Raw genomic sequence first — 18975 nt, 5'->3', positions numbered from 1 at the left:
CCTACTGCCCTTGTGCTACTCAAAAGCTTGGGGTAACTTGACCCACCACCAATCCACCCATTACGTTTTCTCGCTTGAACGGGTGCTGCTGCTGCTGCTGCTGCTCCTACTTACAACTACCTCTATTCAACCCACCACGAGAATGGATCCGATGATCGTGCTACGGTTGTGTCCTTTTCTTTTTCTTCCCCCCCTCTCATCTTCTCTTTACAATCTTTTTATTGTCTCGTAAATTATAAAACAAAAAAAAATGTCTCAGCTGGTGTTGGTGGTTGCTGATCGGAGACCATGCTGCTTCAACTCCACCGATATGCTATCGGGAAGATTGCGTAAAAAGATTAAAAAAAGAGGTCTTGTGCTCAATAACACATCCGGTGACTACCCCCTCACGACAAGATATCACATCCTTATCATGAGATTTGATCTTGCATTGATAATATACAATTGCTGTCATTCCAATAAAGAGAAAAAGAAAGAGATCATAACCACCAAATGACTTTAGGTCATCATTGGCTGACACATCAGGGTCTTGTTAAGTCATAGCCGGTTAGTCATACTTAACGATGCCGAAAATACATGCGCCACAATGAATTTTGTCCCAGCCTAGGTTGTAGCAACTTGGCTATGGCTGATTGGACATGATGCAACCAACTGCTGCCTCTTTCAGCCATCCGTATCATGCGGTCAAATACACATTTATTCAAAGTTGTTTTAATGGTTCGTGATTACCCAAAGGCACATCGTGACCAAACTTATCACTTGTTGCTTTCTGAATCGGTATTGCTTCTTCCTCTTCCTCTTCTTGCTCATCCTCTTCACCCCTATCACCAGGCATCCTTCGTAGACATCCTGGTAACAATGCTATTTACAATGTTTGTATAAATACATGTATGCTCTGTGTGAGTGTGAGAGAGAGAGCTCTCTTTACTTACTGACACCGCTTGTGCTGACACCACCCTTATCCCATAAACAATGCGGCTCTTGTTCACAAGCCCCCTTGGTTTTGAATGCTGTGCACATCACCTCTTTATCACAAAAGCTCTTTTCGATTTTGAGTTCTATATATTACGTGTGAGAAATCGGATGCCATAGCCACATGTGCACTTACCAGTGCTATGTTTTGCACCTTTGGTAGGCTGAGATACAATACTCGTCCATGAACATTGAGCGTTCAAACAATCACTCTCCTCTTGAAATTCCTTGCATTGAGTGCGCTTTGAAGGAAGAGCACATGTATGCTTAATAACTTTCTCTACAAGTAGGAGAGGTTAAGATAGGAAAGAGCTATGGTGGGATATGATAAAATCCTTACCATTGCCATCGGAGAGCTTATAGCCTAGAAGCTCAAATGTACATTTTTGTTCTTCTTGATCTTTTTCTTTGTCGCATGCTTGTACGTGAGTGAGTTGGGGGCATTGGAAACCTCCACTGGTATGATGCGTCACACTACTACTGGGGGCTACAGCGGCAAATGATGTATGGTGATGGGAGCTAAGAAATAGCACAGCAACGCCGATCAAGATAAAATGGTGGGTGGTTTTCATGGTTACGTAGAGAAAAAGCAAAAGCACTCCATGTTCCATAGTTTGATCTTCCTTTATATGATCTATGTAACGTCCAAGGAATCAAGGAGATCCATCATGCAGCTTCTTTTTTTTTACTCCTTGATACGTACGCCGCCGCCATCGTCGTCGCCAAATGGATGAATCCTTGTTCTTTTGATACTCCTTTTTCTTTGCTCCTGCATTGTCCCATAAAAAAAAAGCCATCACCATCATACCATGTCCGAATTGGTTGCATCGGCGCCATTGATTGATTGATTCACATCTACAGCAGCAGGCGGTGTTACTGTTAATTCAAGTACGTGTCCCTTCCACGTGACCTGGATGCTCTTTACGTATCCCCGTGCATCACATTCACTTTGAGTGACAAGAAACCAATTTCAATTCGAGACATGTACCATGATGTGATTGTATCTTTCTCATTCATTGGCATGGTTACACATGGCTCAAGCAACATGGTCACACAAGTGAAATCTATCATGCCATTTTTTGAACGGCGTTAATATGATCCCACTTTAAAAATGTTCGTGCCTATATCTCTCTCATCTTTTATTCTCTATCTCTTTTGAAACAAAACAAGCACCATTATGACTACGGATGAAGAACAAAACACCAAGACACGCGTTGACATTGTTATTGTTGGAGGCAAGTGTGCTTGAATTGAGACCACAACGACATCGACAACGCTCATACATATCATTCAGGGGGCCCTGTTGGATTGCTTGCAGCCAACCTTGCCGTCAAGTATGGTTTATCGGTGCGCATAGTGGGTGAGTGAAAGATGACGGGATGCGCGTTCACTATTACTCTTTGCTGACGAGAGTGAGCAGACATTGAATTTGAGCCACAACATTGGGGACGTGGTGATTGGGTTCATGGTCGTACCCTTGAGCTACTTGACCACAGTGGTTTGGCCGCCGATTTGTTAGCTACGGGTGTACGCGTGGAAGCATTTTCACATCATCATCAGCAAGTGTCAACAAGCATAGCCTATGCACCTGAACATGTGGTTTCGAAATACAAGCAAGTAGTAGTATTGGTACTGGGATGGACAATGGCTTATACTTTTATATATATAGACATGTTTTATGTGTGGGACAACACATCACTGAATCCAGTCTACAACATACACTCTCTGAACATGATGTACAAGTTGAAAGGCCTTGGACTGTCAGCCAATTCCAAAAGGATGGGGCAGATTCGGAATATCCACTCTCAGTGACTCTCAAGCACATGTTGGATAATAGCACTATCGACATCCGTGCAAAGTACTTGTTCGGGTGTGATGGAGCCCACAGCGAAATACGAAAGCAGCTCGATATTGCTTATGAGGGAGAGTCCAGCAAAAAGAACCATGGCGTGCTTGATGCTCTGGTCCAAACCAGCTTTCATGATAGAAAGAGTATTAGGTAAGTCAAGGAACATGTGGAGTGTCTCTTTTTTTCCCTCACCTGATGATCTTTGATAGTTTCATCAAAGGACCTTTTGGCACCCATGCATGTATGTTCCCAAGGGAGAATAATCTTGTACGTGTGATGGTGCAGTTATCGGATGAAGGTGATCGCAACCAGATCCATTTGGAGACAGTGCAACATGAAGCAAGAAGGGCCTTGTTACCTCACCGCGTGGAGTTCATAGGGACGATGTGGTGGACTATTTACCGTGTCGGTCAACATGTTGCTACGCACTATACAAGTTCCCAAGAGGATCCACGTATCTTTCTCTGTGGAGACGCATGCCATTCTCAAAGCCCTACGCTTGGACAAGGTCTCAATACCGGATTTGGCGATGTATTCAATCTGGCAAGTGGCGAGAGGTGGTGGTGGTGGTGGTAGTCATGGCGACGACGATGAACACGAGAGACTCATTGAACATGATAGGTGTGGAAGATAGCGATGGTCGAATCAGGACATGCCAAGTCAACATTGCTCAACACATATGAAAATGAACGACGTCCAGTGGCAGAGCAAGTGATTGCATTGGACAAGCAGATTGTGCAAGCGGCCGAGTCAAAAGAACAAGAGAATTTGGAGGCTCTTTTACGACAACACCAACTCTTCATATCCGGATTTGGTATCAGCTATGGTCATGGTGATAATGGCGTGATGATTCAAACTGGCGACCGTGCACCTGATTTCAAGGTAGTCCATTATGCAACGGGTGCCAAGGTGCGATTATACGATGTGTGGCGACAACAAGTACAAAGCAGCAGCAGTATGATGGGAGGAGGATGGGGATTTCATTTGCTCGTATTGGCACATGATATCACTCAATCGATGGATGCTGTTATCAAGGGACTCAAGGATTTTACGGTACCATCATGGATGCATGTGCATATCATTACAACTACTGTACAAAAAGGTGTTATTGAAAAGCAATTATCACAACATCAGCAGCAACAGGATGTTGAGGGTGGTATTGTCATTGATCCACAATGGGTGTACATGGACAAGATCAATCAGGCGCAATGTCATCATGGCTTGATTCAAGATTACAACAGCAACAACAACAACAACAAGAATGATCCAGTGGCAATCGTGGTACGACCTGATTTGCATATCGGTTGGATAGGCGATTTCTCCAAGCTGTCTTTGGGATTCATTGCTTAAGGGGGTGTCTGTGCTTTCCGCGCTCACTCTTCACCGGTTGACCCCCTTGTATATTACCCTTTTCGATCATATTGTTTAATTCATCCAACATACATCAACCTTATAGAATCTATGCTCACTCAGATTACACGTAATCCCCACACACACACGCACACACACTCAAGCCCGCGTTTTTATTTTTTCTTTTTTTTCACTTTTTTTTTCCTTCAGTAAAACTTTTTCACCCTTGAAATGCATTCCAGCACGACACTACTATGGATGGTACTTGTTTGGATTATCATTCCCATAAGTGCTATTCAAAGTGGATCGGATGTGGATGACCCGACATTGTATCCATTTTATGTCATGTTGGGCAATCCTCACGTGTGTGGGGGTGTTTTATTGTCCTTGAATCCCGCCATTGTCCTCACCGCTGCCCATTGTGTGGCCGACGCACCTCATCCATCCACCATTGAAAAGAATCCCTACTTTGCAGCCTACAGCCATATCGATCGAAAGAAACAAAAAATCAACGCCATCGACGATTGGATAGTGCATCCAAACTACAATATCAGTAACAATGTCGATATGCATTACGACCTTGCTCTTGTCAAGTTGGAGGATCCTCTGGAACAATCCGATCACGTGGATCGTGTTGCTTTATGGCCAGCAGATGGCAGGTTACACTCGTTCGATGGTAAAGTTATACTACAACTACTACACATTGTCGATGATGTTTTTGTTTGCAGAGAGCTAACTTTGTGTGTATGTGTAAAGGCAAGTTGATGGGATTTGGTTTCTTGGTCAAGGATGGTCCTGAAGCTAGGAGGTTGCAATCGATTGATGTCAAGGTGACGAAATTGGCATCCGGGTTACGGGATATGGTGGAAGCCATATCAGCTGACGACGAACAACGTGCTTGTCATGGTGATTCAGGTAACTTGTCTAAACATATACATATAAGTCTTGTATACTAAAGTACCTTTATTATACTGTAGGCAGCCCATTAATCATACGACAAAGCGTGAACAATGATACAGCACCCTACGTACTTGGCTTGCTTGCTCGTATTTTTGGTGTACATGATCTCGATCCAAACCATGCAACATGCCCACAGCCCTTTAAAAAGAACAGCAAAGTACCCACCATCACTGAGAGTTTTTGCAATGTGTCCAACATGCTTGATTGGATATCAGAAATCACTGGAATATCAGTAGCCAACCTTACCGATCCTTTCTATCACGTAAACGATCCATGTTACGAATCCTGCGCAGGACGCTGGACAGCATCAAAATCACATGACTCGTCAGGCCACAAAGGGGATGATCATTGGCACATTGGATTTGGTGACGAAGCATTCTTAAAGGAACAACCTGACAAATGGTTTATTGGGCCTGTTGTCCAAGATAATCCCATGTATCATGACGAGACGTCTTTTGCTGTTTTTATTGAACCTAGAGCATCCATCACTCCACTTTTCCTCTTTGTAGTTTCCTGTTTCCTATTAATCTAAATATTCCCTCCACCTCCCCTCACCCAACCCAACCCGTTTTCTCTCTCTTTTTCGCTCACGTTTACTGTGTAGTAGTTTAATCATGACAAGATGTATAAAAAACAATTTTGTTCAATCTTTTATAATCGTAATCCCATCAACTTGTATACTTCTTCAACATTCTTTGCTGCAACTTCACTAGCTTTGGTAGCACCTTCTTCTAGCACTTGCATCACATAGCCTTGATCATCCTGCAGGCGTTTCAATTCGTTTTGAATAGGCGTTAATCGATCAATTACTGCTGCTGCCACTTGATCCTTGAAGGCTTGTGTGCTCTTGACATTTTCGAATTCCTTGACCGCATCATGAATCTCGATATCACGCACAGCGCTGTAGATGCTGATAAGATTGGATACACCAGGTCGATTCTCCACATCATACGTGACGCCTTGAATTGAATCAGTGACAGCACGTCGAATCTTGCTTTGGATCAATTCTGGAGCATCGGTCAGGTTGATCTTTGAGTGATCGGAGGGATCAGATTTGGACATTTTTGAGGTGGGGACACGTAAGGACATGACACGTTTGGTACCTTGAGCTATAAAGAACCATTAGCTTTGTATATATATCTTCTGGTTGATCGAATCACTTACGGATGATAGGATTGGGCTTGGGGAAGGTATTGGATTTGAATGTCTTGTTAAACACCTTAGCAATGTCACGTGCCAATTCGAGATGTTGAAGTTGATCTTCACCCACAGGTACATGAGTCGCCCTTTTTAAACACCATTAATACCTTTCCAAAGACCTCTCATGGTAGCTGTTGCTTACTTGTAAATAAGAATATCGGCTGCCTGCAGCACTGGATAATCAAACAAGCCCATCTTGAGACCCGTTGTCAAGGATTCATCCGCCAACATTTCCGCATGAGACACCTTGTTGCCACGTGCTGATGCATCCATCTTGGACTTCCATTGTGTCATACGGCCCAACCATCCAACAGGCGTCAAGCAATTGAACACCCACATCAAATCGGCATGTCCAGGCACTCGACTTTGTTCAAACAAGACACTGCGTTTCGGGTCAATACCACACGCCAACAAACTCGCAGCCATATCAAGCTTATTGCGTCTCAGTGTAGCAGGATCCTGGGGCATCGTAATGGCATGAAGATCGGCAAACATGTAGTATGTGGTGGCATCGGGCTCTTGTTGTAGCTTCACCCAGTTGTTCAATGCACCGAGGTAGTTGCCCAAGTGTGGAATGCCGGTGGGTTGAATGCCGGAGAGAATTAAACGGCGTCCTTGTTGTGCGAGTGCTTGCTGTCATTGGAGAAGGTGACAATTGAGTATAAAAAGTGGAGGGAAAGAAAAGAAGAGCAAGGAGGAGGTTGGCTTACCTTGGCTGCCATAGCGTGGTTGTCTATAAAAGAAACGACTTGTTGACAGCTGTGTCGGGACCTTGTGACCCTGGATCCATTGGGATGCCGCACGCATTATTTTTACCACTCAATCAATGACAATAAAGTCATTTTCTTTTAAACCTTCATATATCAGAATGAATGAAAGGTGTTTAAGCGGTAGCTACATCATCTCGTTTTATTTCTTTTTCAGTGTTCAACGACCCATCAGCGGTCGCTTGGGGGATTCTGAATTGGATGCGTAAAAGGAACCACACCAGTAATACAGCTATCATTGCTACACAACCAAAGCCCACGCTGGTAATTTTGCCGAGCCCTACGGATACATTTACATAAGATGTCATTCGGGAAAAATCCCTTAATGATGAACTTACAAAATACGGGGGAGTCAGTAACCACCCATAGCTTGACTTGCATAAATGCAGGAACGAGGAATCCAATACCGCCCACTAGGGAAACCGCTAACGCACGCGCATTGGGATCAGCTTTGTAGATAATCAGGGCCCAGACAAAGCAAAGTGATATAGCAACAGTCGTCAACTCTAGCGCATACGCAGCTAAAAAGACCAAGACAGCTGGGTTGTCTCCACGATTCACCGCTGCAAGAGCCACACTCCAAATGGTCATCCATGCACTCAATACACCCAAATGGATTGCACAGTCATTAAACCTATCCGCACTCCATCCAATGGCAATACAGACAAGTCCAGCAAATACATTCAAGGGCGTGGACATGTAATTAGCAAAAGCTTCGTCATAGCCCATATCCTTGAGGATGATGACAAACATCACTGGAAACTTCGCTACAATCGTAAATGTGATCGTCATCACCGTAAGGATCAATGCATATGGTGAGCCAATGACATTCTTAAACCTATGTATAGGTAAAGGAATGTTTAGAAACGAGTATAGCAATAAAAAGAACCATAGCGATACTTGCGTCTTCCAATTGTAACGTGTGGATGAAATCGCCACATCACGTGATGATTGTGTATTTAGGGTGATCAATCGCTCGTTGTCAGTGATCCATGATGTGTCTTGATGAGGGTAATTGGGTACCACAAAGTAACCAGCAAGACCAATAACCACTGAGATCAGACCTTCAACGAGAAATATCCATTGCCATGCACGTAATCCACCACGATCGGCAATGGTTTGGACAATACCACCTGCTATAAGACCGCCAACGGCCGAAGCTATGCTCATTGCAGATCTAAATGCATTGACACGCTTTGAAATCTCCGCTTGCGTATACCATGCACCCAAAAGATAAATCATGCCCGGCTGAAAAATCTGCAAGAAGCATTTGGTACATGAATAAGCGAGGATAAATTGTCTTTTAATAGTAGCAGTGTACCGATTGTGCAGCTCCCAGAAAGAAACGTAAGGCGATAAGACCTTGGTGGTTGGTCACGAATGCCATGCAACATTGAATCACGCCCCATAGAATAGTCAAAGAAGGAAATACCCATCGAGGATATATCCTAGGCAAAATCAAGCTCCCCCCGATCATGAATCTGGAAAAGAAAAAGCCTCCTTAATAAAAGTGGTTGGTAAATCTATAATTCCTTCTTTCATCTTACACTGTGGCTCCAATGTTATTGGCTGTATTCGCCCAATTGTATGCTGCAGATGCAAGGCTCAGGTCTTCTCTCATCCCACTGACATAGGCATTAGCTGATAAGAGAGGAGCATGAGATGTGTTTTTTATGTTCCGTATCCTTGATGATTATACACATACGCAAGTTGGTTCGATCCAGATGCATGCCAAACAATCCCAAGAACGCCCACACAACAAAACGAGTATCAAGCTTTCGGTTTACTTGCTTTCGAACAGCGTCGATCGTATCATTCAGGGTTGTCGTAGCCTTTTCATCAGTAGTACTATATGCAGTAGTGGTGAGGTCCTTATCGCCGTTCATGCTTGAAGGAGCATGATGGTCCATTTGTGTTTGCATTATAGCTATGCGTGAGGAGCAGGGTTGAAAGTAGGGAGGAAAAAAGTGGATGATGAGCAATGATTTAAGTAAATCGATCGCTTGTGGCGTTCCTGATCGTAACTGGTACGTGATACAAGGAAAACAACTTTCCGCGTTTCATCTCTATGCATGGTCTGATGACATGCATGGATCTTGTTGATCGGGCATACCATAGAAGCTTCGTTTACTACCACCATGGAAATTCCACAAACACTTTGAAAACACCAAACTCGCATGTTTGCTTGTTACGCCGCCAACCTTATCAAAAGATAAGCTTTCACATGCAATGCAAGTTTAAAATGCCCATTGTTCTCCAACATGGCCTGCATCATCCTTCTCTCGTAGCTAAAGCACTATATCAGTGACCTAGGCAACGTCATTTGTTTGCTTTATTTGATCCTCTTTGGATGGTATATCATTAGAAGCACGTTGTGGGAGTCGAAACCGGACACGTAAAAGGAACCAAACTATCCAGGTGGTCAAGATCAAGGCACACCCAAAGCCCACATTGGTAATTTTACCAAGCCCTTTATACAGCATTAATGCGTGTGGATGTGAACACAAAGTCAAAAAGAAGAGAACTTACAAAACACAGGTGAATCTGTAACGACCCACAGTTTGACAGTGATTAGACTTGGTACGAGCAGCCCAATGCAATTGATGATGCCAACCGCCAGAGCTCGTAAATTTGGGTTGCCCTTGTAGATGATGAGGGACCATATCATTGCCAAAGATGGGATCACTGACATTGGATCTAATGCGTAACCTGCTACGATGAGTAAGGGTGCAGGTGTATGTCCTTGATGGACCCCAGCAAGTACAGCGTTCCAAGCGGTAGCCCAAATGCCCGTAACAGTGAGATGAATCACACGATCACCAAACCAGTCAGAGCTCCATCCAATAATTGCGCTGACAATGCAACCAAAGACATGCATTGGCGTTGACATATAGTTGGCAAAGGCACTGTCATATCCCAAATCGTTTAAAGCAATTACAAACGTCTTCACCGCTTGTCGCAATAAGATTTCAAAGATGTTGATACAACCCAGTAGCCATGGATACGGGGAGACGATGCCATCTCTGATGCTAATAATAAAATATGAATAAGGATCATGACAACTATGGTAACCTACACACACAAATTACATACTTTTCCCATTTATATGGCGAGGATGATGAGTGGATAACAGCATTTCCTGACGCTTGTATATCAAGTGTGGCCTTTCTTTCATGCTCAGGAATCCATGATGTCGTTTGATGCGGGTAATTGGGCACCATCATATACCCAGCAAGTCCAACAGCCACAACGATTAAACCTTCGATTACGAATAACCATTGCCATGCTCTTAGTCCAGCTTGATTTGCCAAGGTTTGCACTATCGCGCCAGCAATAAGACCGCCTGGATAAATAGTTCCCTTGTCAGCTTCCCGTTACAAACACAAGCTCGTAAACATAATACTTGCCAACACCAGAACCCAAACCCATCATTGACCTTAACGTTGTGATCCGCTTGGCAATCTCCCTTTCTGTGTACCATGTCCCCAATAGGTAAACAATGCCCGGTTGAATGGCCTATCATAGTACGATCCCTTATTATCATCCACAGTATCAAAAGTAGAACCAAAGTGATTTTTCAATTACCGAGTGAGAAACGCCAAGGAAAAAACGTAATGCCAATAATCCTTGATGGTTCTTGACAAAGGCCATGCAGCATTGTATTATGCCTAGAGTAACCGCTAACGATGGAAAGAACCATCTTGGGTAAATCTTGGGTAGGATCACGCCAGCTGGGATCTGGAATCTATGACACATGGTACATACATAGGTCAATTTGCTTGCGTACATAGTAGTAGGTCCACTGTGCTTATAATTGGACATACATGATAATGCCAATACTCATCATCGTATCGGCCCAATTATATACAGCTGATTCCAAATCGAGATCTTCTCTCATGCCACTGATGTATGCATTCGCTATAGTAGTTGCATGAATGCATGTATGTACGTGTTAAGCAGCGGGGTATAGAAAAATGATTAGAGGCGATCATACGTACGCATGTTACTTTTGTCGATGAATAGGGTAAGGAACGCGACCATTGACCACAGGGTCAACCGAATGTCAAGCTTGCGTTTGAGTCGTTGCCGGATCATAGTAACTTCATCCACAGTGGTGTCAGTAGTGGTTGTTGCGTCTTCTTTTTTCTCTAAAGACGTTGTTGTGCTATTCGGATCACTAGGGAAAGCATCACCAGTGTTCTGGTTATGGTGTGACATTCTGTACAAGGCTATACAAAAGAAAATGAAGGAAGCTATATAGACAAAAATGAAGAAAAAAAGTTCGAGGCGTATCGAACTTGGTGTTACAGCACTTGATTCATTTCGGGTTTATTTAGAGTGCCAATTACGCCACATCTATAGCCAAATCCCGCCTTAAGATGGATGATGATTGTCGTATCATTGCATCGATTCTTCTATGTATGCTCATCATCACCAAATGGCATGCAACATCATGACACACGTTCATGGATCTTCATGATGGGGTGCCAAATAGGATTGCACGCCATTGTTAGAAAAGCTCAATGATGTGCGAAACAAATCAATCATCTCAATCATTTACAATGCCAGACAACAAGAAGAGCTTCTTGTATGCAACTCTGAAGGCTACGTTTGATATCATTCATTGCATCTATGTCCTACCGATGTACTAAGCAACACCAGCTTTTGTATTTATTTGAGTCTCTTCGGACGTCATGCTATTAGAAGCAGGTTGTGGGAGTCTAAATTGGATACGTAGAAGGAACCAAACTACCAAGATGATCAAGATCATGGCACACCCAAAGCCCACGTTGGCGATTTTACCAAGCCCTATTATGTAAATAAAGTGTGAGGAAAAAAATACAACCAAGCGCAATAAAGACTTACAAAACACAGGTGAATCGGTGACAAGCCAAAGTTTGACATTGAGAAAGCTTGGTATAAGCATCGCAATGCAGCTGACTAGGCCGACTGTTAAGGCACGTAGGTTTGGATTGCTCTTGTAGATAACCAGGACCCATACGAGTCCCAAAGATTGAACCACTGGTAATGGATCTAAGGCATAGGATGATGCAAAAACCAAAGGCACAGGTGTATCTCCTCGACGAACGGCTACAAGCACCACGCTCCAAATAGTGGCCCAGATGCCAATAACCAACAAGTGAATCACACGGTCACCAAACCAATCGGCACTCCACCCAATAGCTATACCAATGATGGCGCCAAAGATATGCATGGGCGTTGACATGTAATTTGCAAAGGCGCTATCATAACCCAAGTCGTTTAAAATGATGACAAACATCATTGTCATCTGCCTCAAGATGACCGAGAACATCATGATGCACCCAATGAGCCATGGATAAGGTGAGATAACGAGATTCTTGATACTACATAGCCATAAGCATGGTTGGGTCGTGTTGCAAACGGAGATGATAACTTACTTTATCCATTTGTATGGCGAAGAGGATGTAGAAATGGTAGCATCTCGTGATGTTTGTATATCAAGGGTGGCCTTTCTCTCATGGTCGGTGATCCACGATGTTGTTTGGTGAGGGTAGTTTGGCACCATCACGTATCCAGCAAGTCCAATAACCACAGCAATTAAACCTTCAATGACAAAAATCCATTGCCATGCTCTTAGGCCTGCTCGATTGGCCATGGTTTGTACTATCCCGCCAGCAATAAGACCCCCTGGATAAACATTTCCCTCGTCAGCTTCTCGTTACACACGCACACACACACACATACTCGTAAACATGATACTTGCCAACAGCAGAAGACACGCCCAATGCTGACCTAAAGGATGTGATGCGTTTTGCAACCTCGTTTTCGGTATACCATGTTCCCAACAAGTATGCCATACCTGGTTGGATGGCCTATGTCATAGTAAATCATTAAGGTGCAAGGGAAAAAAAAGTGATTGTCATCATTACCGATTGAGCAACACCAAGACAAAAACGTAACGCTAGCAATCCTTGATGGTTCTTGACAAAGGCCATGCAGCATTGGATGATGCCCCATACTACAGGTAATGTTGGAAAAAACCATCGTGGGTAAATCCTGGGTAGGATCAAGCCAACGGGGATCTGGGATCTGTCATTTAATAAACGTGTCAACGAATCTCTGCGTACGATCATCCATGGGGACTTTTGACATACACATTAAGGCTTATGCTCATAATCGTATCAGCCCAATTGTATGCGACCGATTCTAGATCCAAGTCTTCTCTCATGCCACTGACATAGGCATTCGCTAATGATATAAAAAAGTGAATGATCGCATCCATGGATGTACGTTCATCATCAAACAAAGTTACTTACGTAGATTGCTCTTATCGAGAAATAGGGCAAAGAATCCCAAAAAGGCCCAAATCGCCAACCGGATATCAAGTTTACGTTTGAGACGTTGCCGAATCGCTGTCATATTATCGTCGACCGTGGTGCTCTCAGTATTGCTGCTAGTATCATGCGTGGTGGATGAGTCTTCTCTTTTCTTGGTAGGCGTTGATGTGGTATTCAGGGCATCATGGGTAATGACAACATTATCATCATCACCACCACCGGTCTTCTCGTTATCTCTGAGCATACTGATGGCTGTTGTGGTGATGCTATACAAAGGAAAATGAAAAAAGAGATCATGAATAAAAAAGGTTCGTGGCGTATGATGGAACAACAAAAGCTGGTGTTACAGCACTTGATTCATTTCAGGGTTATTTGGTACCAGATAGTACGCCACATCTACCATAGCTCAAGTCGTACTTCATTTTCTATTTCGTGTGACCATACAAATAACTTGGATTGGTGTTTGACATCAACCTGCAAGTAGCCAATGTTAACTGTGTTCTTCGTGTGAACACTTTTTGTAGGTAAAGAGGAGATGACGAAAGCTTATGGATGTAGGTCATTGGTAGCCTTCCATGACATACATCTTGTGAGTAATTGGTCGTATGAGATTGAATGACTTGCTTTGACCAAATAATAACTCTTCCATCTATTTTGAAACGTCTTTGAATCCTCAAATGGCTTCTTTGATGTGGCCAAATATACTCGTTTTTATGATTCTCAAGTTCTCAATGGAAGCTGCATGATATCGATTCCTCTTTTTTATGCGTATACGTTCCACCTGCTACTTGGCCATGATAGCAGAGTACCTTTTATTCTTATCACATACCACTCTGCTCCTTGAATTCTTATACAACATCTATTCGTGCCATTGTAAAAAAGAAAGCATTCATGGTTCTTACAAAGTTGCATCGTACACAATGCCAAATTCCAGCCCTTTGCATGTATCCAAGGGGGTTCCTATAACTTTAGAAGCGTGTAGCTTCAACCACATGATGCACAGAAACAAGGCATTTATGATTTAGCGAGGAATGGGATGTTAAAAGCTGCTGAATCTTGGAATAGACAAAATGAAATTGCTATACAACAATGACGACCACTGCTGAGTTCAACTGAATTCATGCATGTCAAACGTGTAACCCAAAATTGGATATTGGCATATTAGGTAAAAGATAGGGGTATGCGACTCGATCCCAACAACACGGGGATGATCCCTTAATCCCATCAAATTTGTTTTCCTGCGGATATAATGCTTCATGTGAACAATGTATTATTATGCCAGTCAGAAATACAACAACGACAAAGAGAGAAAGAGAAGAAGGAAAGGGATGTCAAAAATGTTAACATGCTATGATTATTTTAATGTTGCATTTACTCGTCATCGGATTCAGGGTAGCAACCAATTTCGAGAGCTGCATCATGAGAGGAGGAGCGCATTAGCTTATCATTAAGAAGGTTTATCAACAAAAGTACACTTGCCTGCTTCCGATGGGCTATCTTCCCAATAGCACCGTTCATCACTGCTACAACCCTTTTCATCCAACTTTTTACAGTGCTCGCGAGTATTCTCTTCTGATGCCTTGGTAGATGTAGCAGCAGTGCTCGTTGTGGTGGATGCGGGTGTAGGATTGTTAATGTTGACAATGATGGTTGCTGGTGTAGAATCAAGGCGCGTTGTATAATGTGAAGGCGATGCTTGTTGTTGTTGCTGTTGCTGTTGTTGAGGATACGAAGGGTATTGTTGTTGGTTCATTGTAGTAGGCGTTGGCCTATGGTGCTGATGATGGTGGTTTCCAGAGGGCCTATTATGGGCAGCAGCAGCATCATGCATCCTCTTGTCATCAAGGTCACAACACCAGCTTTTGCTAAATCCTGGCACAAAAGATAAGAAGGAATCCGAGTCGCAACAAAAGTCTCGTTTGATGTAAGGAAATCGTGTTACACCAGCCTCGACAAGCACCGAAAGCAACAACACAAGGGCCACTGTAAGCGTAAATTTGTTCATTTGGATGGGATAATGGATAATGAAAACGAGGGAGAGAGAGAGAGAGATAAAGTATGAAAATTCATCATCATGCCATGTTGTCCTTTTTATGCTTACCGAAGAACATTAATGACATCGTGTGAAATGCGAATATGTACCACCGAAATGAAAACGCATGGCTCGGTAGGCATGATAAGCAACACCGAGCAAGGCAACGCGACTTTAATCTTTGTCGCTTTTGGTATTATTTGATTGATTCATCATATTCACCACAACCCCCAGATGAGAATAAGGAGAGCTGTTTGCTAACACACAGACCACATTGTTGTATGTTGCAACTAAGTTCACGTTGTATCAAATGACGTGCATCATCATGCAAGAGACAATAGCTATATACAACAACAACAACAAGACGATCGCCAGGTTTGTAATAATAGGAAAAGGAGAAGAAGAGGAATGTTACCACTCCCAAAGTATCTACGGAATAACACAACCCCTTGCCACATACTACACCAGAGGGACTCCAGGTACGGTTTCAGGTGGATGGATAGCTGACTATAACATGTATGGATTGACATCTCGCGTGGTGAAGCAAACAAAGAATGAGGTGATGATCAAGCTATTATACATAGGTGATACAAAATCGGTGACGTTGTTCCGTGTTGCGATTTATGCGAACAGTGGCGTAGACGCGTACGTAGACGAAGCGGCGTTTATTCCCTTTTCTCATTGCTCCCATTACAAAACCACTATTCTAAGGTATGTAGCTCTCAATGCGCAATAGCCTAATGCCTTTCTTCCTAATCACACATGCTGGACCTTAGCATTCATGGCTCCAACCAAGGAAAGGTCGAGAAGTAAAAAGTCCATGTGGGACACTGATGCACGGCCCATGGGGGTTTCGCCGGACGACGTGTTGATAGGGTGGTTCAAGCAGCCGGGCAATTTCGATCGTTTCAGCAGAGCCGACAGTGACAAAAAGAAGGCTGGTCGAGTCAAGGAAAGCAAGATTGATGTGGCTCGAGACATATTGGTGTTATTGCAAAATGCTGGATTTACGGGTTTTGTCTTGAGTGGCATCGTTGTAAGGGGCAGTCTTTGGATCAGAAAGTATCGTATGGCGCGTAGATTGGATCGAGGTGGAGGTAAGAGAGAGAGAGAGAACAAGAGCGAAGATGGGATGATGTGATTGATGATGGTACATCATAATAGCCTCCAGGGCACAAGTCGAAAAAGCATTCAACTACTATTATGAGCTCGTGGATCACATTCAACGTGGACGTGCGGGTGACGATGAACCTGAATCACCTTTGCCATTATCGACAATGTCATCTTCACACGGCTATGAGAACTTTAGCACACCTCGAGAATCACCAGCGCTGTTGGAGAGTGGACAGGACGCTCGATGTGAGCTATCAGGAGAAAACATCATTCGCAATCAACCACGTCAACGACGCCCTGTATCACGCTACACCGGTCAGGACGCTGCCGTTAGTGTTGCTCGAAATCAAAGACATCAATCACGGTTGAGCCGAGATCCATATCCACCCACCATCAGCAGCATGCAGCCATCACATCAACAGTACGACACTGAACACTTGTATCGATTGATTGAACAACACCATGCACAAACCAATCATATCCTCAACATGCATGATAAACAGCTCAATCGATTGATTGATCAATATCAAGACCTGGTCACCGAAATGTCAAGAAGCCATCGTAGCCAGCAAATGCAAATGCAAACTTCCTTGACAGCATCATTGATTGAACGTATGAAGGATGCCGGTTTTTCAAAGGAGGAAATAGCATCCAATATGGCACATCTTCAACAACAATCACCACCACAACCACCACAACCACAACCACAACCACAACCACAACCACAACCACAACCACAACCACAACTACCAGCACCATCATCGTCTACTGGTGAACATATATAGCATACCCGTTCCCCCTATTGTGCTTTATTGCTGTAAAAATATACATCTTGGCATCATTGATGACTGATAAAAAATGAATCATTCAATAAAGGACCCAAATGTGGTAGAAAGTAGCTCCTTGTGTTATCTGAAAATGATATTTGCGCGGCGCGTGGATCATTTCTCGTATCTTTGTTCTTTCACACCTACGCACGCACGCACGCACCCCCCACTCATACCCACATGCTATCAATGTAAGCCATCGAACGCGTCTTTGTTGTCCTTGCCATGTGCTAAATTGAGGCTGCTAGGCAATCGAATATGGAGATTGGAGAGTCCTCTCGTTGGACAGCAACGGAATCCAGCGAATCGAGACCACCCGTGAATATGTCTTCGAACGAGGTGTTACTCGAGTGGTTGAAGAAACCAGGCAACTATGCACGATTCGCGAAAGGGGGTGACCCGAGTTACGTTAGCGTTGATGGAAGGGGCGAAACCAGATCGGATATGGCTCGAGAAGTGCTTGTCATGTTGGAGGCGGCAGGGTATCAAGGACGTAATCATATAGCAACCGCCAAAAAGATGATTAATTGGGTGAGGCGATATAAAAAAGCACATGAATTGGCATGTTCTGGAGGTAAATACATGTTGGATGTGTGTGTGTGTGTATAATGCAAGATGTATCATTGATGGGATAATATAGCGAATGAACACAAGGTGAGGAAGACATTTCCTTATTACTACAACCTCGTGGATTGCATTGGCAACGACAGTGAGCTCCCTATCAACATACGCGAATCGAGACAAAAACGACGAGGGCGTCAGAAAAAAGCCTCCAGCAGCAGTCGCGATGTGAGCCTTGATACGTATTTGGAAGGAAGTCCACTATCATCAGCAGCTTCATTATCACCCTCACCCGGGCCTGATTATCTCTCGTCTTCCTCTTCGGCTTATTCACAAACGGATTACGTACCACACATGCCAATCATCCGTTCAAGGCAACCCGATTCTTCAACACTATGCTCATTTTCAGAACAAAACATTATCAATGGACCACGACGCTTACCAGTGCCAAGCATACAACCAAGGGGTAACCCTACTGTGAATGATAGCAACAACAACAACAACAGCAATAACGATAGCAACAATACAACGCATCATCATTGCCAAGCTACCATGCAACGTATGATGGAAACCTTATATCAACAACAAGAATACCACAATCAACAAATGAGTCGCTTACTGCAACAGAATCAAGAATTGCTTACTCAACAAGCTAAAAGTCACCGTATACATGAAATGCAAGTTCAAGCTTCTTTAATGGTGTCTGTGATCGATCGACTGAGTGCCGCAGGATTATCAAAGAATGAAATATCGGCTCATCTTTTGCAGCTTAATGGAGGTTCGAATGAGGAACAACAACAACAACTGATACCACAGCAAGACCAATAAGGAGTAGTGTAATATAGGATTGGAAGGGATGTGCATCATGCTTGCATAGGATGTCAATAAAGAGAGGGAATGTGTGTATGTATTCATTCATTGATGCGGCTTATTGATGAGCGGAGTGTACAACCATCATGCTTCAAGGCCGTTTGGGTCGCGTTGTGGAAGTAATAGCATGCTCCTTCTCTCCGCCCTTTTTTGA

General features: G+C 43.5%; 10 protein-coding genes across 10 annotated transcripts; 4 read left to right on the top strand and 6 right to left on the bottom strand.

Annotated features, from left to right (window-relative positions):
- Positions 1-700: 700 nt before the first annotated feature.
- Positions 701-1544, bottom strand: O0I10_007597 (uncharacterized protein; the record flags this gene model as incomplete). Its single annotated transcript, XM_058487612.1, has 4 exons — positions 701-861; positions 933-1058; positions 1109-1252; positions 1313-1544. 4 exons carry the CDS (start codon positions 1542-1544, stop codon positions 701-703), a joined length of 663 nt encoding a protein of 220 aa, XP_058341663.1.
- A 605-nt stretch (positions 1545-2149) lies between these two features.
- On the top strand, positions 2150-4171 carry O0I10_007596 (uncharacterized protein; the record flags this gene model as incomplete). The annotated part of the gene is made up of 6 exons (XM_058487611.1): positions 2150-2207; positions 2267-2332; positions 2393-2585; positions 2642-2971; positions 3031-3364; positions 3443-4171. The coding sequence occupies 6 exons, from the start codon at positions 2150-2152 to the stop codon at positions 4169-4171; spliced, it is 1710 nt and encodes a 569-aa protein (XP_058341662.1).
- Positions 4172-4516: 345 nt separating this feature from the next.
- Positions 4517-5663, top strand: O0I10_007595 (uncharacterized protein; the record flags this gene model as incomplete). The annotated part of the gene is made up of 3 exons (XM_058487610.1): positions 4517-4847; positions 4928-5086; positions 5149-5663. 3 exons carry the CDS (start codon positions 4517-4519, stop codon positions 5661-5663), a joined length of 1005 nt encoding a protein of 334 aa, XP_058341661.1.
- A 119-nt stretch (positions 5664-5782) lies between these two features.
- Positions 5783-7053, bottom strand: O0I10_007594 (tryptophan-tRNA ligase; the record flags this gene model as incomplete). Its single annotated transcript, XM_058487609.1, has 4 exons — positions 5783-6240; positions 6296-6417; positions 6474-6964; positions 7042-7053. The coding sequence occupies 4 exons, from the start codon at positions 7051-7053 to the stop codon at positions 5783-5785; spliced, it is 1083 nt and encodes a 360-aa protein (XP_058341660.1).
- A 161-nt stretch (positions 7054-7214) lies between these two features.
- Positions 7215-9008, bottom strand: O0I10_007593 (uncharacterized protein; the record flags this gene model as incomplete). The annotated part of the gene is made up of 5 exons (XM_058487608.1): positions 7215-7378; positions 7437-8355; positions 8420-8579; positions 8646-8739; positions 8804-9008. The coding sequence occupies 5 exons, from the start codon at positions 9006-9008 to the stop codon at positions 7215-7217; spliced, it is 1542 nt and encodes a 513-aa protein (XP_058341659.1).
- Positions 9009-9407: 399 nt separating this feature from the next.
- Positions 9408-11316, bottom strand: O0I10_007592 (uncharacterized protein; the record flags this gene model as incomplete). Its single annotated transcript, XM_058487607.1, has 7 exons — positions 9408-9568; positions 9628-10127; positions 10192-10441; positions 10506-10614; positions 10684-10843; positions 10923-11016; positions 11097-11316. The coding sequence occupies 7 exons, from the start codon at positions 11314-11316 to the stop codon at positions 9408-9410; spliced, it is 1494 nt and encodes a 497-aa protein (XP_058341658.1).
- Positions 11317-11746: 430 nt separating this feature from the next.
- On the bottom strand, positions 11747-13662 carry O0I10_007591 (uncharacterized protein; the record flags this gene model as incomplete). The annotated part of the gene is made up of 7 exons (XM_058487606.1): positions 11747-11907; positions 11965-12464; positions 12519-12768; positions 12845-12953; positions 13011-13170; positions 13236-13329; positions 13398-13662. 7 exons carry the CDS (start codon positions 13660-13662, stop codon positions 11747-11749), a joined length of 1539 nt encoding a protein of 512 aa, XP_058341657.1.
- A 1203-nt stretch (positions 13663-14865) lies between these two features.
- Positions 14866-15423, bottom strand: O0I10_007590 (uncharacterized protein; the record flags this gene model as incomplete). The annotated part of the gene is made up of 1 exon (XM_058487605.1): positions 14866-15423. One exon carries the CDS (start codon positions 15421-15423, stop codon positions 14866-14868), a length of 558 nt encoding a protein of 185 aa, XP_058341656.1.
- An 808-nt stretch (positions 15424-16231) lies between these two features.
- Positions 16232-17348, top strand: O0I10_007589 (uncharacterized protein; the record flags this gene model as incomplete). Its single annotated transcript, XM_058487604.1, has 2 exons — positions 16232-16547; positions 16615-17348. The coding sequence occupies 2 exons, from the start codon at positions 16232-16234 to the stop codon at positions 17346-17348; spliced, it is 1050 nt and encodes a 349-aa protein (XP_058341655.1).
- A 222-nt stretch (positions 17349-17570) lies between these two features.
- On the top strand, positions 17571-18779 carry O0I10_007588 (uncharacterized protein; the record flags this gene model as incomplete). Its single annotated transcript, XM_058487603.1, has 3 exons — positions 17571-17581; positions 17639-17964; positions 18031-18779. The coding sequence occupies 3 exons, from the start codon at positions 17571-17573 to the stop codon at positions 18777-18779; spliced, it is 1086 nt and encodes a 361-aa protein (XP_058341654.1).
- Between the last annotated feature and the right edge of the window lie 196 nt (positions 18780-18975).

The sequence above is a fragment of the Lichtheimia ornata genome (assembly GCF_029851405.1).
Source record: "Lichtheimia ornata isolate CBS 291.66 chromosome Unknown scaffold00037, whole genome shotgun sequence".
Classification (NCBI taxonomy): Eukaryota; Fungi; Mucoromycota; class Mucoromycetes; order Mucorales; family Lichtheimiaceae; genus Lichtheimia; species Lichtheimia ornata.
The sequence above is the reverse complement of the archived record's forward strand: the minus strand, read 5'-3'. Positions and strand labels throughout refer to the sequence as shown.